General features: G+C 51.4%; 1 protein-coding gene and 1 long non-coding RNA gene across 4 annotated transcripts in view; both read left to right on the forward strand.

Moving 5' to 3' along the window:
* The window catches only part of EMP2 (epithelial membrane protein 2), a 37,426-nt gene extending 31,053 nt beyond the window's left edge, over window positions 1-6,373 (forward strand). For all 3 annotated transcript variants that reach the window (XM_069486934.1, XM_069486935.1, XM_069486937.1), the window contains exons 4-5: window positions 1,685-1,831; window positions 4,538-6,373. In XM_069486934.1, coding sequence (XP_069343035.1) covers window positions 1,685-1,831; window positions 4,538-4,725 — 335 coding nt within the window. In that variant the 3' untranslated portion in view covers window positions 4,726-6,373. The remainder of the gene's footprint in view (window positions 1-1,684; window positions 1,832-4,537) is intronic.
* A 4,552-nt stretch (window positions 6,374-10,925) lies between these two features.
* Window positions 10,926-13,308, forward strand: part of LOC138394310 (uncharacterized) — a 70,162-nt gene continuing 67,779 nt past the window's right edge. Inside the window, exon 1 of the long non-coding RNA XR_011235302.1 lies at window positions 10,926-11,117. This is a non-coding gene — a long non-coding RNA (uncharacterized lncRNA). The remainder of the gene's footprint in view (window positions 11,118-13,308) is intronic.

Below are 13,308 nucleotides of genomic sequence, written 5' to 3' on the forward strand. Positions count from 1 at the left end.
TTTTTTTTTTTTTTTGAGACAGAGTCTCACTCTGTTGCCCAGGCTACAGTGCCATGGCATCAGCCTCAAACTCCTGGGCTCAAGCGATCCTCCTGCCTTAGCCTCCCGAGTAGCTGGGACTACAGGCATGCGCCACCATGCCCAGCTCATTTTTTCTATATATATTTTTAGTTGTCCATATAATTTCTTTCTATTTTTTTGGTAGAGACGGGGTCTCGCTCTTGCTCGGGCTGTTCTCGAACTCCTGAGCTCAAATGATCCACCCGCCTTGGCCTCCCAGAGTGCTAGGATTACAGGTGTGAGCCACCGCGCCCCACGGGGACTTTTTTTTTAAATGGGGTTATAATTTACAAACAAGGAAATGCACAGGTCTTAAGGGCTCAGGTTGATGAGTTTTGACAATTGTATTAACACCCATGTAACCACCTTCCAAAACAAGATCGAGAACATTCCCCACACGCCTGAGAAGTTCCCCCAGGCCCGTTTCCACTCAGCTGCCTCCATCCCCTGCCCCCAGGGCAGCCGCCTCTGACTTCTGTCACTGCAGTTTCCTTCTGCCTGTTCTTGGACTTCATCCCAGTGGGGTCACGTGGCGCACAGGCGGGTCTGGGTAAGCAATCGAGGAGGGGCTGGGTGCTCTCCCAGTGACCCTGCTGTGCAGCCAGAATGAGTTAAGATCCACTGCTCTAGACATTTCATGAAGAACTTATAAATTATGCTCCCTCCAGTCGGTTTCAGGCAAAACTGCAAAATTGCCAACAAACAAATAAAAGGGTTTGTCCTTACGTTTCCTGTGCAGCTTGGGCACTCTCCCCTCACCTGGTCTTTTATCCGCATCCTGGTGGCAGCATCCAGCTTGTACACAAGACTCTCTTTGCCGGCACCCTCTAAAGCCTTACACAGATTCGTTTACTCCCCTTTCCCAGCCTGGTGAGGGGGGAGCTGTGAGTATTCCCATTTTACAGGTGTGGAAACTGAGGCCCACGAAGGTGGCTGCAGCCCCTGTGCTTGACTCCTCTGCACCGCCGGAGCATAGCTGTGTCCTTCCTCCCCATGTGACATGCTCACCCCAGAAATTCTCCCTTCTCCACTGAAACCTCCCTGTCCTGAGCCCCAAACCCTCACACCCCAGTCTCTGTTAGGGCTGATCTGAAACGAAAGGAATGCCCCTTCTCTCCCTAGGGCGTGACCGTAAATGTCACCCTGTGATGCTTCCAGGCTGCTGTGGAGTCCGTAGAGCACTTGCAGAAGGCCACTCGGTCCCCTGAGCCCTGAGTCCATGGCAGCCCCTCTGGGGACCTTTCTAAAGTGAGAACCCCAAGGCCCCACCGTGACTTCTGGAATCAGAGTTGACCAGGTTGGAGCCTGGAGATTTGTGTTTTTAAAAAATCCCCAGTCCGTGAGCCTCGTGTTTGGGAGCTGGGACCCAGGAGCAGGTGGTTCTCGCTCTGTTTTCCAGATGAGGATGTTGTGATCATCCGGTCAGGTGCACAGTAGACGCTGGAGTGGGGGCCTCTGGAAGACTCCTTGGCTGCCCTTGTGCTCAGACCATGTAGACGGCAGCCCGGCCTCTGGCCTGTTTGCCTCCTGTCGCCCCCACTCCGGAGCTGCCTCGCTCACTGTGCACCCTGAGGTTCTGGCCGGCCGTGGTCCTCAGTCGTGCGCCCTCGCCCTCTGCCCGCAGGGTACACCACGCTGCAGGCCGTCCAGGCCACCATGATCCTGTCCACCACCCTCTGCTGCATCGCCTTCCTCATCTTCCTGTTCCAGCTCTTCCGCCTCAAGCAGGGGGAGAGGTTCGTCCTGACGTCCATCATCCAGCTCATGTCCTGTAAGTACAGCGACAGGCATCCTGGAGTGAGCGCTTCCTTCCCAGCCGCCCGGGAGGGACGCCAGGGGGAGGGTGGCCAGCAAGGATTTGGAAAGGAGAAGTTGGCTGCCGTGCTGGGACAGGACATCTTATATTCGGGAGTTTGGATTTAGTTAGGGGAAGGCGCCCAGGAGCCTGGGCTCTGTAGGGTGAGTAGGAGTTGATGTCTGGAGCGTGGATGTGGGGAGTGCGGGGGGAGGGGGCAGGTGGGGCCATGGTCTTGTAGGCCATGGCGAGGATTTGGCGTCTTTGTCCTAAACCCACCGGTGGGACACCATCAGCAGGCTTGAGGCAGGTGGGTGACCGAAGCTCCCACTTTGGGCCAGGCCTGGGCCGGCTGCAGGAGACAAAGGGATGAACGAGACCTGGCCTTAGTGCTGGAGGAGTTTGGAGAAGGCAGATGTCTCAGAGCACTTTTCTCTGCTCAGGAATCTTAGCAAGGTTGCAATCAGATGAAGAAGCTACACCACAATCATTATTGTTTCTCGATGCCGGCTTAAAGCTTTCCAATAAATAATGAAAATGTAGGAGCCATTGCATGGCTTTCTAACCGGGAACTAACGGGTAGCTCGATGAAGGCAAGAAACCTGGTCATCTGGAGTCAAGTCCAAACCTGCCACGCCCTCAGAACAGCCCCCGGGGCATGTCACCAGCATACTGGGGTGACAACTTGTTCCACTTTGCCTGGGACTGTCTCTGTTTTAAACTGAAAGTCTCATATCCCAGGAAACCCCTCGGTCTGGGGCAAAGTGGGGCAGTTGGTTACACACAGCGTCCCCTCCCCTCGGGGCACTTTCTCTGGACAGCCAGGGCACCCCCCTTCTGGGCACAAGGCAGAGAATGGAAGTGTTTTCAAGTGGGAAGGACTTTGGAAGGTCACCTGATCTTGAGAGCCCCAAGTCCATGACAGTCCCTCTTTAGGGACCATTCTAAAGTGCAGACCCCCAGGGCGCCACCCTGACCCTTTTGAATCAGAGTCTGTCCCTCCCATCTGCCCCAAGCCTGCACGGTGTTTGGACGCCCGATCAGTCAGGGATTTTAGTTGCAATCAACAGGTACTCCAACTCGTGTCAGAGATGAGACTCTGGGGTCATTTGCATGAATCAAAGGAAAAGCTGGAGAAACAGGTCTTAGAGAGAAGCTCCAGGCACCAGCCAGTGCCAGGCAGTAGCTTCAGGGAGATGCTGTCGGAATCAGGGGACTCCAGCAGTGTCACTTTGTCTAGCTCCACGTTTCTAGGAATGAGAGTCTGTTTGGCGGAGCTTGTCTCATGTACTCGATCCCCGGCCAGCAAAGGTCTGGGCATCTGATGGCCACTCCCACCAAAACTGCCCGGCCAGGAGAGGGGTAGGTCCCCACGAAAGTCAGACCAGCTACCCTCGTGCTGGCACTAATGCCTGTGAATGCTGGGACTGCAAGTGTTTCAATTAGGATGCTTTTGGCTGTGCGTAACAGAAAATCCAATTAACATGACGTCAGCCAAAAAGATGGTTATGTTTTTACATAATCAGTACCCTGGAGCTGGAAGGTGCCATAGCTGGTTTGGCAGCTCATCAGCAGGGAGCACTTACTTCTGCTCTGTCCATTCTTCTATTCTGTCATCTTTAGAGGTTCAGCGATAACCTCTTCAGGGCTCCAAAAAGGCTGCTGCAGCTCCGGACATCCCATCCTGCCCTGACAGTATCTAAAACAGTAAGCAAGGGGGAAATAGAGCAATTGCAGAAAGTTTTCTCTTCCCTCATCTCTCTCTTTCCAGGGAGAGATATTTTTCACTGAAGGATTTTCTGTGGCCAGAACTGGGACACGTACTGATCCATAAACTACGACAAGTAAACAGGAACCAGATTGCCCAGGCGAAGGGTTGGCAAACTATGGCCCATGGACCAGATCTGACCTGCCACGTGTTTTTGTAAATAAAATTTTATTGGAACACAGCCACAGCCATTCATTTATGTATTGTCTGTGGCTGCTGTCACACCGCAACCTCAGAGTTGAGTATTTGTGACAATGGCCCGCAAAAAACCTGCACAGTTCATTGTCTGGCCTCCACGGGGCAAGATTATTGACCACTGGTGTAGACTATGCTTATCCTCTGGGTTGGGTACTTGGCTGTCCAAACAAAACTGGGTTCAGCAAGAATGGGAAGCGAAATAGCTACAGGGTAGGTGGCAATATTCTGTCACAAACTATTAGTTGCAATTTTTCCAATAGACTGAAATAAATATCTAATAATAAAAGCTTAAGTTTGTCTTTAACTACATACAGCCATATGCCCCTCAGGTACCTGGGGTGCACTGTGCCCCGTGATGTATTCAAACTCTGGTTTTCGTCCGGGCGCGGTGGCTCACACCTGTAATCCTAGCACTCTGAGAGGCCGAGGCGGGAGGATCGCTTGAGGTCAGGAGTTTGAGGCCAGCCTGAGCAAGAGTGAGACCCCATCTCTACTAAAAAAAAAAATTTTTTTTTAAATAGAAAAATTAGCCAGGCTGGTGGCATGCACCTGTAGTCCCAGCTACTCGGGAGGCTGAGGCAGGAGGATCGCTTGAGCCCAGGAGTTTGAGGTGGCTGTGAGCTAGGCTGACGCCACAGCACTCTAGCCCAGGTGACAGAGCAAGCCTCTGTCTCAAAAAACAAAACAAAACAAACTGTGTTTTTTTTCCCCAACAGGTCTGTGCGTCATGATTGCAGCTTCGATTTACACAGACAGGCGCGAAGAACTTCACAGCAAAAACAAGGAATTCTACCCTGTGAGCTCGGAAGGCAGATACGGCTACTCCTTCATCCTGGCGTGGGTGGCCTTCGCCTTCACCTTCGTCAGCGGCATGATGTACCTGATACTGAGGAAGCGCAAATAGAGCTCCGGGGCCGGTCACCTTTGCTGCAGCACGAATCCACATTCAGATAACCGTTTTGTATATAATCATATTTTTTTGTGGTTTTTCTAGCAAACATATTGTTTCCTTTAAAAGCCAAAAAAAAAAAAAAAGAAAGAAAGAAAGAAAGAAAGAAAAAAGAGAGAGGAGTTTTTGCATTCTTGAGATCAGAGAACAGACTGTGAAGCTGGCATTCAGGACTCCTGCCCACTCGAAAGTCTCAGCAAGGCCAAGGCAAAAATCCAGCAACGCTCAAATCCAGAAATGCCAGCGGCAAGTTCCTTAACCACGGGGCTGTGACGGGCTGAGACGAGAGACCGAGAAAGCCAGGTCTCTGCGGGGGGACATGTTTCCTGTAGGTTTCGGCCGGGCACCCCCTCACCTGAGCTTCCCTTCCCAAATGCCAGTGGTTGAAGGGGGGTGAGGAGGGGCCCGGGTGAGGAGTGACAGTCTCCCTAGATGTTTAGCCCAAGTGCCATGTGGGAAGCATGGGGGTAGCCCTGGCATTCTGTCCCCATCCAAACCAGAGCCCAATCCTCTTGTAATGGGCTGGTCGCAAAAGTCCCATCCAAATTTGCTGACAGCGACCACCTGCTGGCCTTAGGGATGGTAATCCTTAACCTGGGTGTCAGATTTAGACTGACTCTAAGGCAAAAAGTCTCACCGCGTGATGCCTTAAAGCACCTTTTAAAATGCAGATGACAGGGCCCCTCCTCAGACCTGCAGAATCAGAGTCTTCGAGGGATGGAGCCCAGGAATCTGCATTTCTAACACGTTCTTTGGGCGGTGCTTAAATGCATTAGAGTTGGGGACCACAGTCCCTGGGCCAGGCGAGCAGAGCTGCCTCATAAATGCTCGAGATCTTGTCACCCCGAGATGGGGAGGTGGGTCCAGCCCCCAATGCGGGCAACCTCAGCCTCCATCACCACAGCTGTTTACATCTGGGCCCCCCAACTCTGGTCCCAGGCCCAGCCCATAGCCAGACACTCTGTCTCAGAAGTCTGCTCTTCCTGCCCTGCGTTCTAAGGCTGCTGGCCTCTAACCCCTGTTTCTAGAGGCTCAGAGGACCCACCCACCATTCATTCATTCATTCATGAACATAATAAATCCTGGCTAGCTTGCCGTGTCGTGTGCCAGGCACAGGGGACACCGTCTCAAGATAATCTCTCTCCTCTTGGGGGCTCATAGCCTAGCGGAGGAGACAGATTAAAAACCAATTAGTGGGCCGGGTGCGGTGGCTCACGCTTGTAATCCTAGCACTCTGGGAGGTCGAGGCGGTGGATAGCTCGAGGTTAGGAGTTCGAGACCAGCCTGAGCAAGAGCGAGACCCCGTCTCTACTAAAAATAGTAAGAAATTATCTGGCCAACTGAAGATATATATAGAAAAAATTAGCCAGGCATGGTGGCTCACGCCTGTAATCCTAGCACTCTGGGAGGTTGAGGCGGGTGGATCGCTCAAGGTCAGGAGTCGAGACCAGCCTGAGCAAGAGCGAGACCCCGTCTCTACTAAAAATAGAAAGAAATTAGCTGGACAACTAAAAATATATATAGAAAAAATTAGCCGGGCATGGTGGCACATGCCTGTAGTCCCAGCTACTTGGGAGGCTGAGGCAGGAGGATCGCTTAAGCCCAGGAGTTTGAGGTTGCTGTGAGCTAGGCTGACGCCACGGCACTCACTCTAGCCCGGGCAACAGATCGAGACTCTGTCTCAAAAAAAAAAAAACAAAAAAAAACCAATTAGGAAAACTAATTACACACTGATGGAGGCTGCAAAGAACACCACCAAGAATTCAAAATAGAGGCCCACAGCACGGGAGGGAACCTGCTTTATGCGTGCGGATCAGTGTAAATATACCTCCATTCAGTTCGGACAGATGCCATTTATCGGGCAGGGCCTGTCCGTGTTGCATCCAGGAAACACTTCCGTGGAGGGTCTCACAGAGCCGGGGTTCTCGAGCTTTAGGGGTGCCAGTGCCAGTCGGGAGAGGCTGACTGGCAGGGTCTGGGTGGTTCCAAGACTGCGCTGAGAAATAGGGCTTTGGGGCTTGTCTTTCGGGGCCACTCTGGGAACATTCTATGATAGAAGCTCTTTGCACCCCAGTGTCTTCTTCCACTCGTGTTCTGAGCATGGTGCTGGGAGGTGTCCCGGGACAGGGGGCGGGGGCGGGGAACCTCGTGTTACTGAAATCCTTTTGCACTTCTGCTACGTGGAGGGAGGGTTTGCCATGAGCTGTGTGGATGTCTGGTCTGAGTAGTTTTAGGGCCCCCGTGAATACCTCTTCAGTGCAGGATTGGGTTTTCCCATCGATTCGTTCATTTCTTTTCAACAAATAGTATTAACTGTTCAGTATGTGAGGCACCGTATGAGGCTCTGAAACTACAGGGGTGAGAAAACCAGATGTCCTCCCCGTCCTCGTGGAGTTTGCAGTCTCTGAGACAGGCCCTCCTCCCCATGGTGAAGCCACCAGCCCAGCACAGGGTGACATGGGGCCAGAGATGGGACGAATGGTCACCTCCTGCCTCGATGGAAAACTGTTGTTAGGCAATTTGTGAGCAAGAGCGTAGGTTACACCCCTGGGGCTTGCAGGAGGCTACATAAGCCTCATGGAGGTTCCCTTGAAACTGTCTGCCCAGGGGCTTTTCTATAATTTTTTGGTAGTCGCAATGGAAACAGACAAAACACCTTAAACCAGAGATCTGGAAAGCCTAACCCCCATGCAATGCACGAATTCCCTTCACAAGAAAACTTCAGGGCTCCGTGAGTGTCTGCGCTGAATGCAGTCTGAAATGACCCTGTGGCTGGCTGCCACTCCTCCACGCACAGTGCCCGCAGCCTTCTGTGACACAAGGTTTTTTTGAGACATGAGAGATGCGTCTTCCCCGACGTGTGACGTGCATTTGGGAAGATGGAAAGAGACGATGCCATCAGGGAGAAAACATCCACCTTCTTACCTAGAGGTAGAATCAGGCCTCACTGGTGCTTATTATCCATTACTCAAGAACAACGACGACGACATTAGCCAAGACATCCAAGAAGCAAATATTAGGACCAAATAGAATTCTGACAACAACTGTATTTGAAGGAACTGTAGTTTGCGCATCTTACGACATTTTTACAAAGTACTGTGATTCTTTCCTCGAGGGGCTGTGTGACGGCGACGGACTAACTCATTTTGTTATTTGCATTAAAATTATTTTGGGTCTCTGTACAAACGAGTTTGGAGAATGCTTGACTTGTCTGTCGCTCTGTGTGAACGTGCGTCCCCGTGCCTGCGTGCAGGAGCTTCGGAGACCTCCCCTGCTCCCGCACACTCTGCCACGGTTTGGGTACCTGTGTGCACGTCCCCAGTGAACAGGCTGGAGTCCCAGGACGCCCCGTGTTAACTGCAGATGGAGAAACCTAGAGCTCCAAGCCTGTGTGTGAACACGTGACACACAGCAGCCTGGACAGAAATTGTATCACAGTTTCAAATCTGTCTGGGCTGGGCGTGGGGTGGGGATTACTAAACTCGCTAATAGTTTAAAGGTCACCGATAATAGCGCAAGTTGGACAATTCCGTGGTGATGGGGAAATTCTAGGGAAAGGCCTAGAGGTGAATTTTGAATCTTAGTTTGGGGGACAAATGAGATTTCAGGGTAGTTAGACACTTCCTACTTAATGTGCCTTTAAAATAGTCTGTTTTCTATGTTTTGTATAATCTGCAACTGTACGTGAAAAATAAAGTTTAAAACCAAATTGCCCAGAGCAACAGACTCTAATGTTCCCAGCTGTGATGACCTCCAGGGGCCAATGCTGCCCTTCTGGGTGGCACAGGGCCAGCTGATTTCTCAGCACGGTAGGAACGCACCGCGAGCAATTGGTGATTGACAGTCTGTCCTAGGACCTTCTCCCTTGATGTCTTACTGGTCTAAGGAATCCAGTGTCCATGTTTCACACAGTCTCTGGCAGAAGTCATTAAATTATCATTTAAGATTAACGTTGACCTCTGAGCTGGGGATGGCACCACCTTTGCTTAGGGTAGACTTCTGAACCCCACTCTCAGAGGAGAGAAGGGTTTGACTGCTGGGCAGGCGGCCACCAGTGTCTGCTACCAACTGTCCCTTGGCTTCGCACATCTGTGCGCAGGTTTGTACCAATTTTAAAAATTGTTACATGTTCATGAAATGAACCAACCCTTTCCCGAGAGGGACATAACCTGAGGTCTCAACCAGTCGCCACTTCCACCTCCCACTCGGGTCTGTGGGGCCGTGCTGCGCGCTCCCCCCCGGCCCAGCAGTGGAGGGCTAGCAGTCAAGTCCGCGTCCTCCCAAATGTGCGGGGCAGGTAATGCAGGGAAAGGAACAAGATGCTACAATGAGCGCTCCCCGCTGGGTGTAGACCTAGTGTCTCAGAGCCGCTTCGGGGCTGGGTAGTTAGAGGCTCAGCTCGGTCATGGATGGGGTGCCTTTGGCCCTGCAGGATCTTGCCTAGACCTAATTTTTTTAAGGGTTTTTAAAAATTTTATTTATTTATTTGAGATGGAGTCTCGCTCTGTCACTTGGGCTGTGGTGTTAGCCTAGCTCACAGCAACCTCAAACTCCTGGGCTCAAGCGATCCTCCTGCCTCAGCCTCCTGAGTAGCTGGGACTACAGGCACTTGCCATCACACCCGGCTAATTTTTCCATTTTTAGTAGAGATGGGGTCTCACTCTTGCTCAGGCTGGTCTCGAACTCCTGACCTCAAGTGATCCTCCAGCCTCGGCCTCCCAGAGTGCTGGGATCACAGGTGTGAGCCACTGCACCAGGCCTGTTTTGTTTTGTTTTGTTTTAAGCCAACAAACATTTATTATCACACAGATTTTGACAGTCAGGAATTATCGGCTTATCCGGGTCGTTCTCCTAGGGCCTTATTTTTTTTTGTTGTTGTTGAGACAGAGTCTCACTTTGTTGCCCAGGCTAGAGTGAGTGCCGTGGCGTCAGCTTAGCTCACAGCAACCTCAGACTCCTCGGCTTAAGCGATCCTCCTGTCTCAGCCTCCCGAGTAGCTGGGACTACAGGCATGCGCCACTATGCCCGGCTAATTTTTTCTATATAGATTTTTAGTTGTCCATATAATGTCTTTCTATTTTTAGTAGAGACGGGGTCTCGCTCAGGCTGGTCTCGAACTCCTGACCTTGAGCAATCCATGGGCCTTATTTTTGAGCCTAAGAATTCCTAGCTCCCTGCCTCTGAGCTCCGCTGCAGCCCTGAGGCCATAACTTCAAGCCCTTATAATCCAAACGACATTCTGGGCCTGTCCCTTGGTCTGGTGAGGAATGGGCGAGGACCTGGCGTGTGTTTCTGGAATGCCATACGTCTTCCCTTCTGCGTCCACCGTGCCGATCCTTCGTGCAGAGCAGGGCTTAGCAGACCACCAGCCTGCTGGCCAAGGCTCTGCTTTCATATGGCTTCCGAGGTGAGAATTTTCTTTCTTTTTTTCATTTAAAAAAAGTTGTAAAACAGGCAAAGATGACCATGCAACAAAGAAGACCGTACGTGGCCGGCGACACTTGGACTGTTTACTTTCTGGCACTTTACAGATAAAGTCCGCTGACCCCTGGTTTAGAACTTGACTTGTTCATCCCAGCTAATGTCCAGATCACTGGCTTCTCCATCAGTGGGGATCGCAGACCTCGGGCAGGAAGAATCTCAGCAAAGCCATATTTTCTTCCATTTTGACATTGGTTGGACCACGTTTGGCCCAAGATTTACTTTTTCTTGTTGGATCTTACTGAAGGCCATGAGAAGTTGAACATGCCAACATCCTGACACGTTTCTGCAATTTCTCCTGACACTGCAACTTCCACAGGTACAGGGTTGGCATAAAATAGGTGACAGTTTAAACCCGGCTTGCACTATCGCCCGTGGGCCGAGTGCGGCCCACCGCCCACCACCTGATCTTGTCAACACAGCTTTGTTAGGACACAGCCACTCATTTACAGAGCGTTCATGCTGCTTTCAAAAACAGAGTTGCCATAGAGACGGTATAGACCACAAAACCTAAAGCATTTACTGCCGGCCCTTTACAGAAAAAGCCTGTCAAACCTCGGTGCAAACCAAATGTTTTGCAATAGCCTGACAAGGGTCACGGCTTCCCAGCCAGGAAGAGCAGGAGCCTCACTGCCCTCTAACCTGCCACCTCCACTTAGCCAATTCCACGTCAGGGTGTCTGTTGCTTGCAGCACAATGTCTGTGACCAGACGTGGCATTGGCCAGGGTTCCTAGTTGCAAGCAGCAGTGACTCTGGCTGGTTGAAACAGAAAAGGAATTTGGTAAAAGGAAATCCAGTAGTGCCCAGGCTCGGAAGCACGCCGCCACAGCTCCCTGGTTGCCTCGGAATGTTCCACGGAACACAGGTTGGTAAGGAAACCGCTGCCGTCACCGCGAGACGGTACAGCTCGCATCGGGAATGAGATCTTAGGCAGCCACTATCTCCATCTGTGCTACTCCTACTGCTGGGTCTGGCGATCTCGTTCTGTGTTCTTGGTTCTTGGTATGCTCTTGGCCGAGGGGTGACCAGACGCACCAAAGCAAGGCAAGCCCGAGGTGACGTTTATTGAGGGGGAGCAAGATAGGATCATAGAGCAAGAGGAAGATACATGCACCACAGATGGCCACCGGACCCCTGGTCATGGCAAAAAGAGACCTTGGTGATGGTCTGGGTCTTGTTTTACAGTGTCCGGATAGGGACCTCCCTGTGGTTCAGGTGTCATCATGGAACCACTTTGATGGACAGTTGGGAGTTACATGACCTGAGTCTTACTGCGCATGCAGATCTCCCATGAGCCTCTCTGAAAGCCCATGGGTGGGGAGAGTGAACTGCAAAGTAGATTGAAGCTGATGACATGATAATTAACCTTAGGTTCTCCTAAGTCACCTTCCAGACTCTATTGTGTGATACCTTGTGGCTTGGCCCGTGGGCTAGAGAGTCCTCTGCATTCTTTTGCAGTTGGCGTGCTAAGTTCTGATGGGTAGACTGCTAGGGCATTCCCTCCTCGCCCAGGTATGGCAGTTGCTGGGGACAGGATTAAGGTGGGGCAGCACCAAGACGGGGTCCTGGGGCCACCCTTGTCCTTCTTCCCAGGTGGGGCAATTGCTCGAGGCAGCACCAAGGCAAGGCACCCACTTTTGTCCCTAGGAGACCCGGAACTCCTCGCTGTCTCCCTAACACTACTTCTGTGGATTTGAAGCCTGACATGGTGCCTCTGATTGGTGACACCAGGTGACCATGTCCTAGCTGCAAGGGAGGCTGGGGAATGACTAGCTGGCATCTTCAGTTTATACAGTGGTGGGGGGGGGACCTCCCCAACCCACTGAGACTCAGAAGGAAGGGAATTCCCCAACATGGGACATTCAGATATCGGACAAACGGAATGTCATATGTCTGCTACCTCCCATCAGGAGCCTGGGTCCCTGGTTACCCACAGTGAAGCCAGCGCATCCCAAGCCTCAGTCATGCATATTCCACCCACATCCTCTGCCTTCTCTGTGCGTGCCCTGCTCTATTATGTACTGAACATTTTTCTTTAAATTAACTTTTTATGTAATACATATATTCCAAAAGGAAACTTAATATCATAAAGTAATTTAAAAACCAGATTCACTTGTCATAAGTGATAAGGTTAGAAACTAGACACAATTTTTTTCAGAAATGCTATCAAATGCATATTACAAACTAGTGTCTAAAGGAGATTTGGGGTCTGAGATCTGCACAGTTTCCTGACGGGGAAAGGAGATTAGTGACGATATTTAATGATGGCCCGTACCACCCTGCTCAGTGCAGAGAGCTGGGAAGCAGACAGCAGAGAGAGCTTTCTCCCCGTGTGATGTGACATCAGGCGGCACCTAACTCACTTGGGTACCACTGGTGATAGTTGCTTTGTGCTTTACTTTCAACCCTGCCTTCGTTTCTGATTGCTGCTGTCACAGGTCGCCACAAATTTAGTGGCCTCAAGAAAGGTGAATTTATTATCTTACGTTTATCTAGGTCCAAAGTCTCAGATCAGTTTCAGGGCTGGTTCCTTGGGAGGCTTCGGGGAGAATCTGTTTCTTGACCTTTTCCGGCTTCCGAAGCCCACCCACACTCCGTGGCTCTCGGCTCCTCCTGCGTCTTCAAAGCCAGCAACGTGGCGTCCCCTCTCCTCTCTGCCTCCCGCCCCCTGCCCCCCGCTCACGAGGACCCTGAGGTCACACTGGGCCCACCCAGATCATCCAGGATCATCTTCCCCATCCCAAGATCCCTAATCTAATCCCATCTGCAAGGTCCCTTTGCCATATGAGAGAACATCGTCACAGGTTCTGGGAATTAGAACGTGGACATTTTGGGGGGCTGTTGTTCAGCCTACCACAACCCCCTCTCCAATCTCTTCTTTCTTATATGGGTCCATTCGGGGAGGTAGCGTTAATATTAAAAACCCATGAACCCGAATGCCCTCTGCTGGCGTAAGGGAATTCACACACGCTCTGTGTTCTTCCCTCATCGGATTTCTCTGTCTCCTGTTTCTGAGCTGGGTTTCCTCGCTCAGGCTGGCTGTGTGGTGTAGCCCA

This window comes from Eulemur rufifrons, chromosome 14 (assembly GCF_041146395.1).
Source record: "Eulemur rufifrons isolate Redbay chromosome 14, OSU_ERuf_1, whole genome shotgun sequence".
NCBI classification, from domain to species: Eukaryota; Metazoa; Chordata; class Mammalia; order Primates; family Lemuridae; genus Eulemur; species Eulemur rufifrons.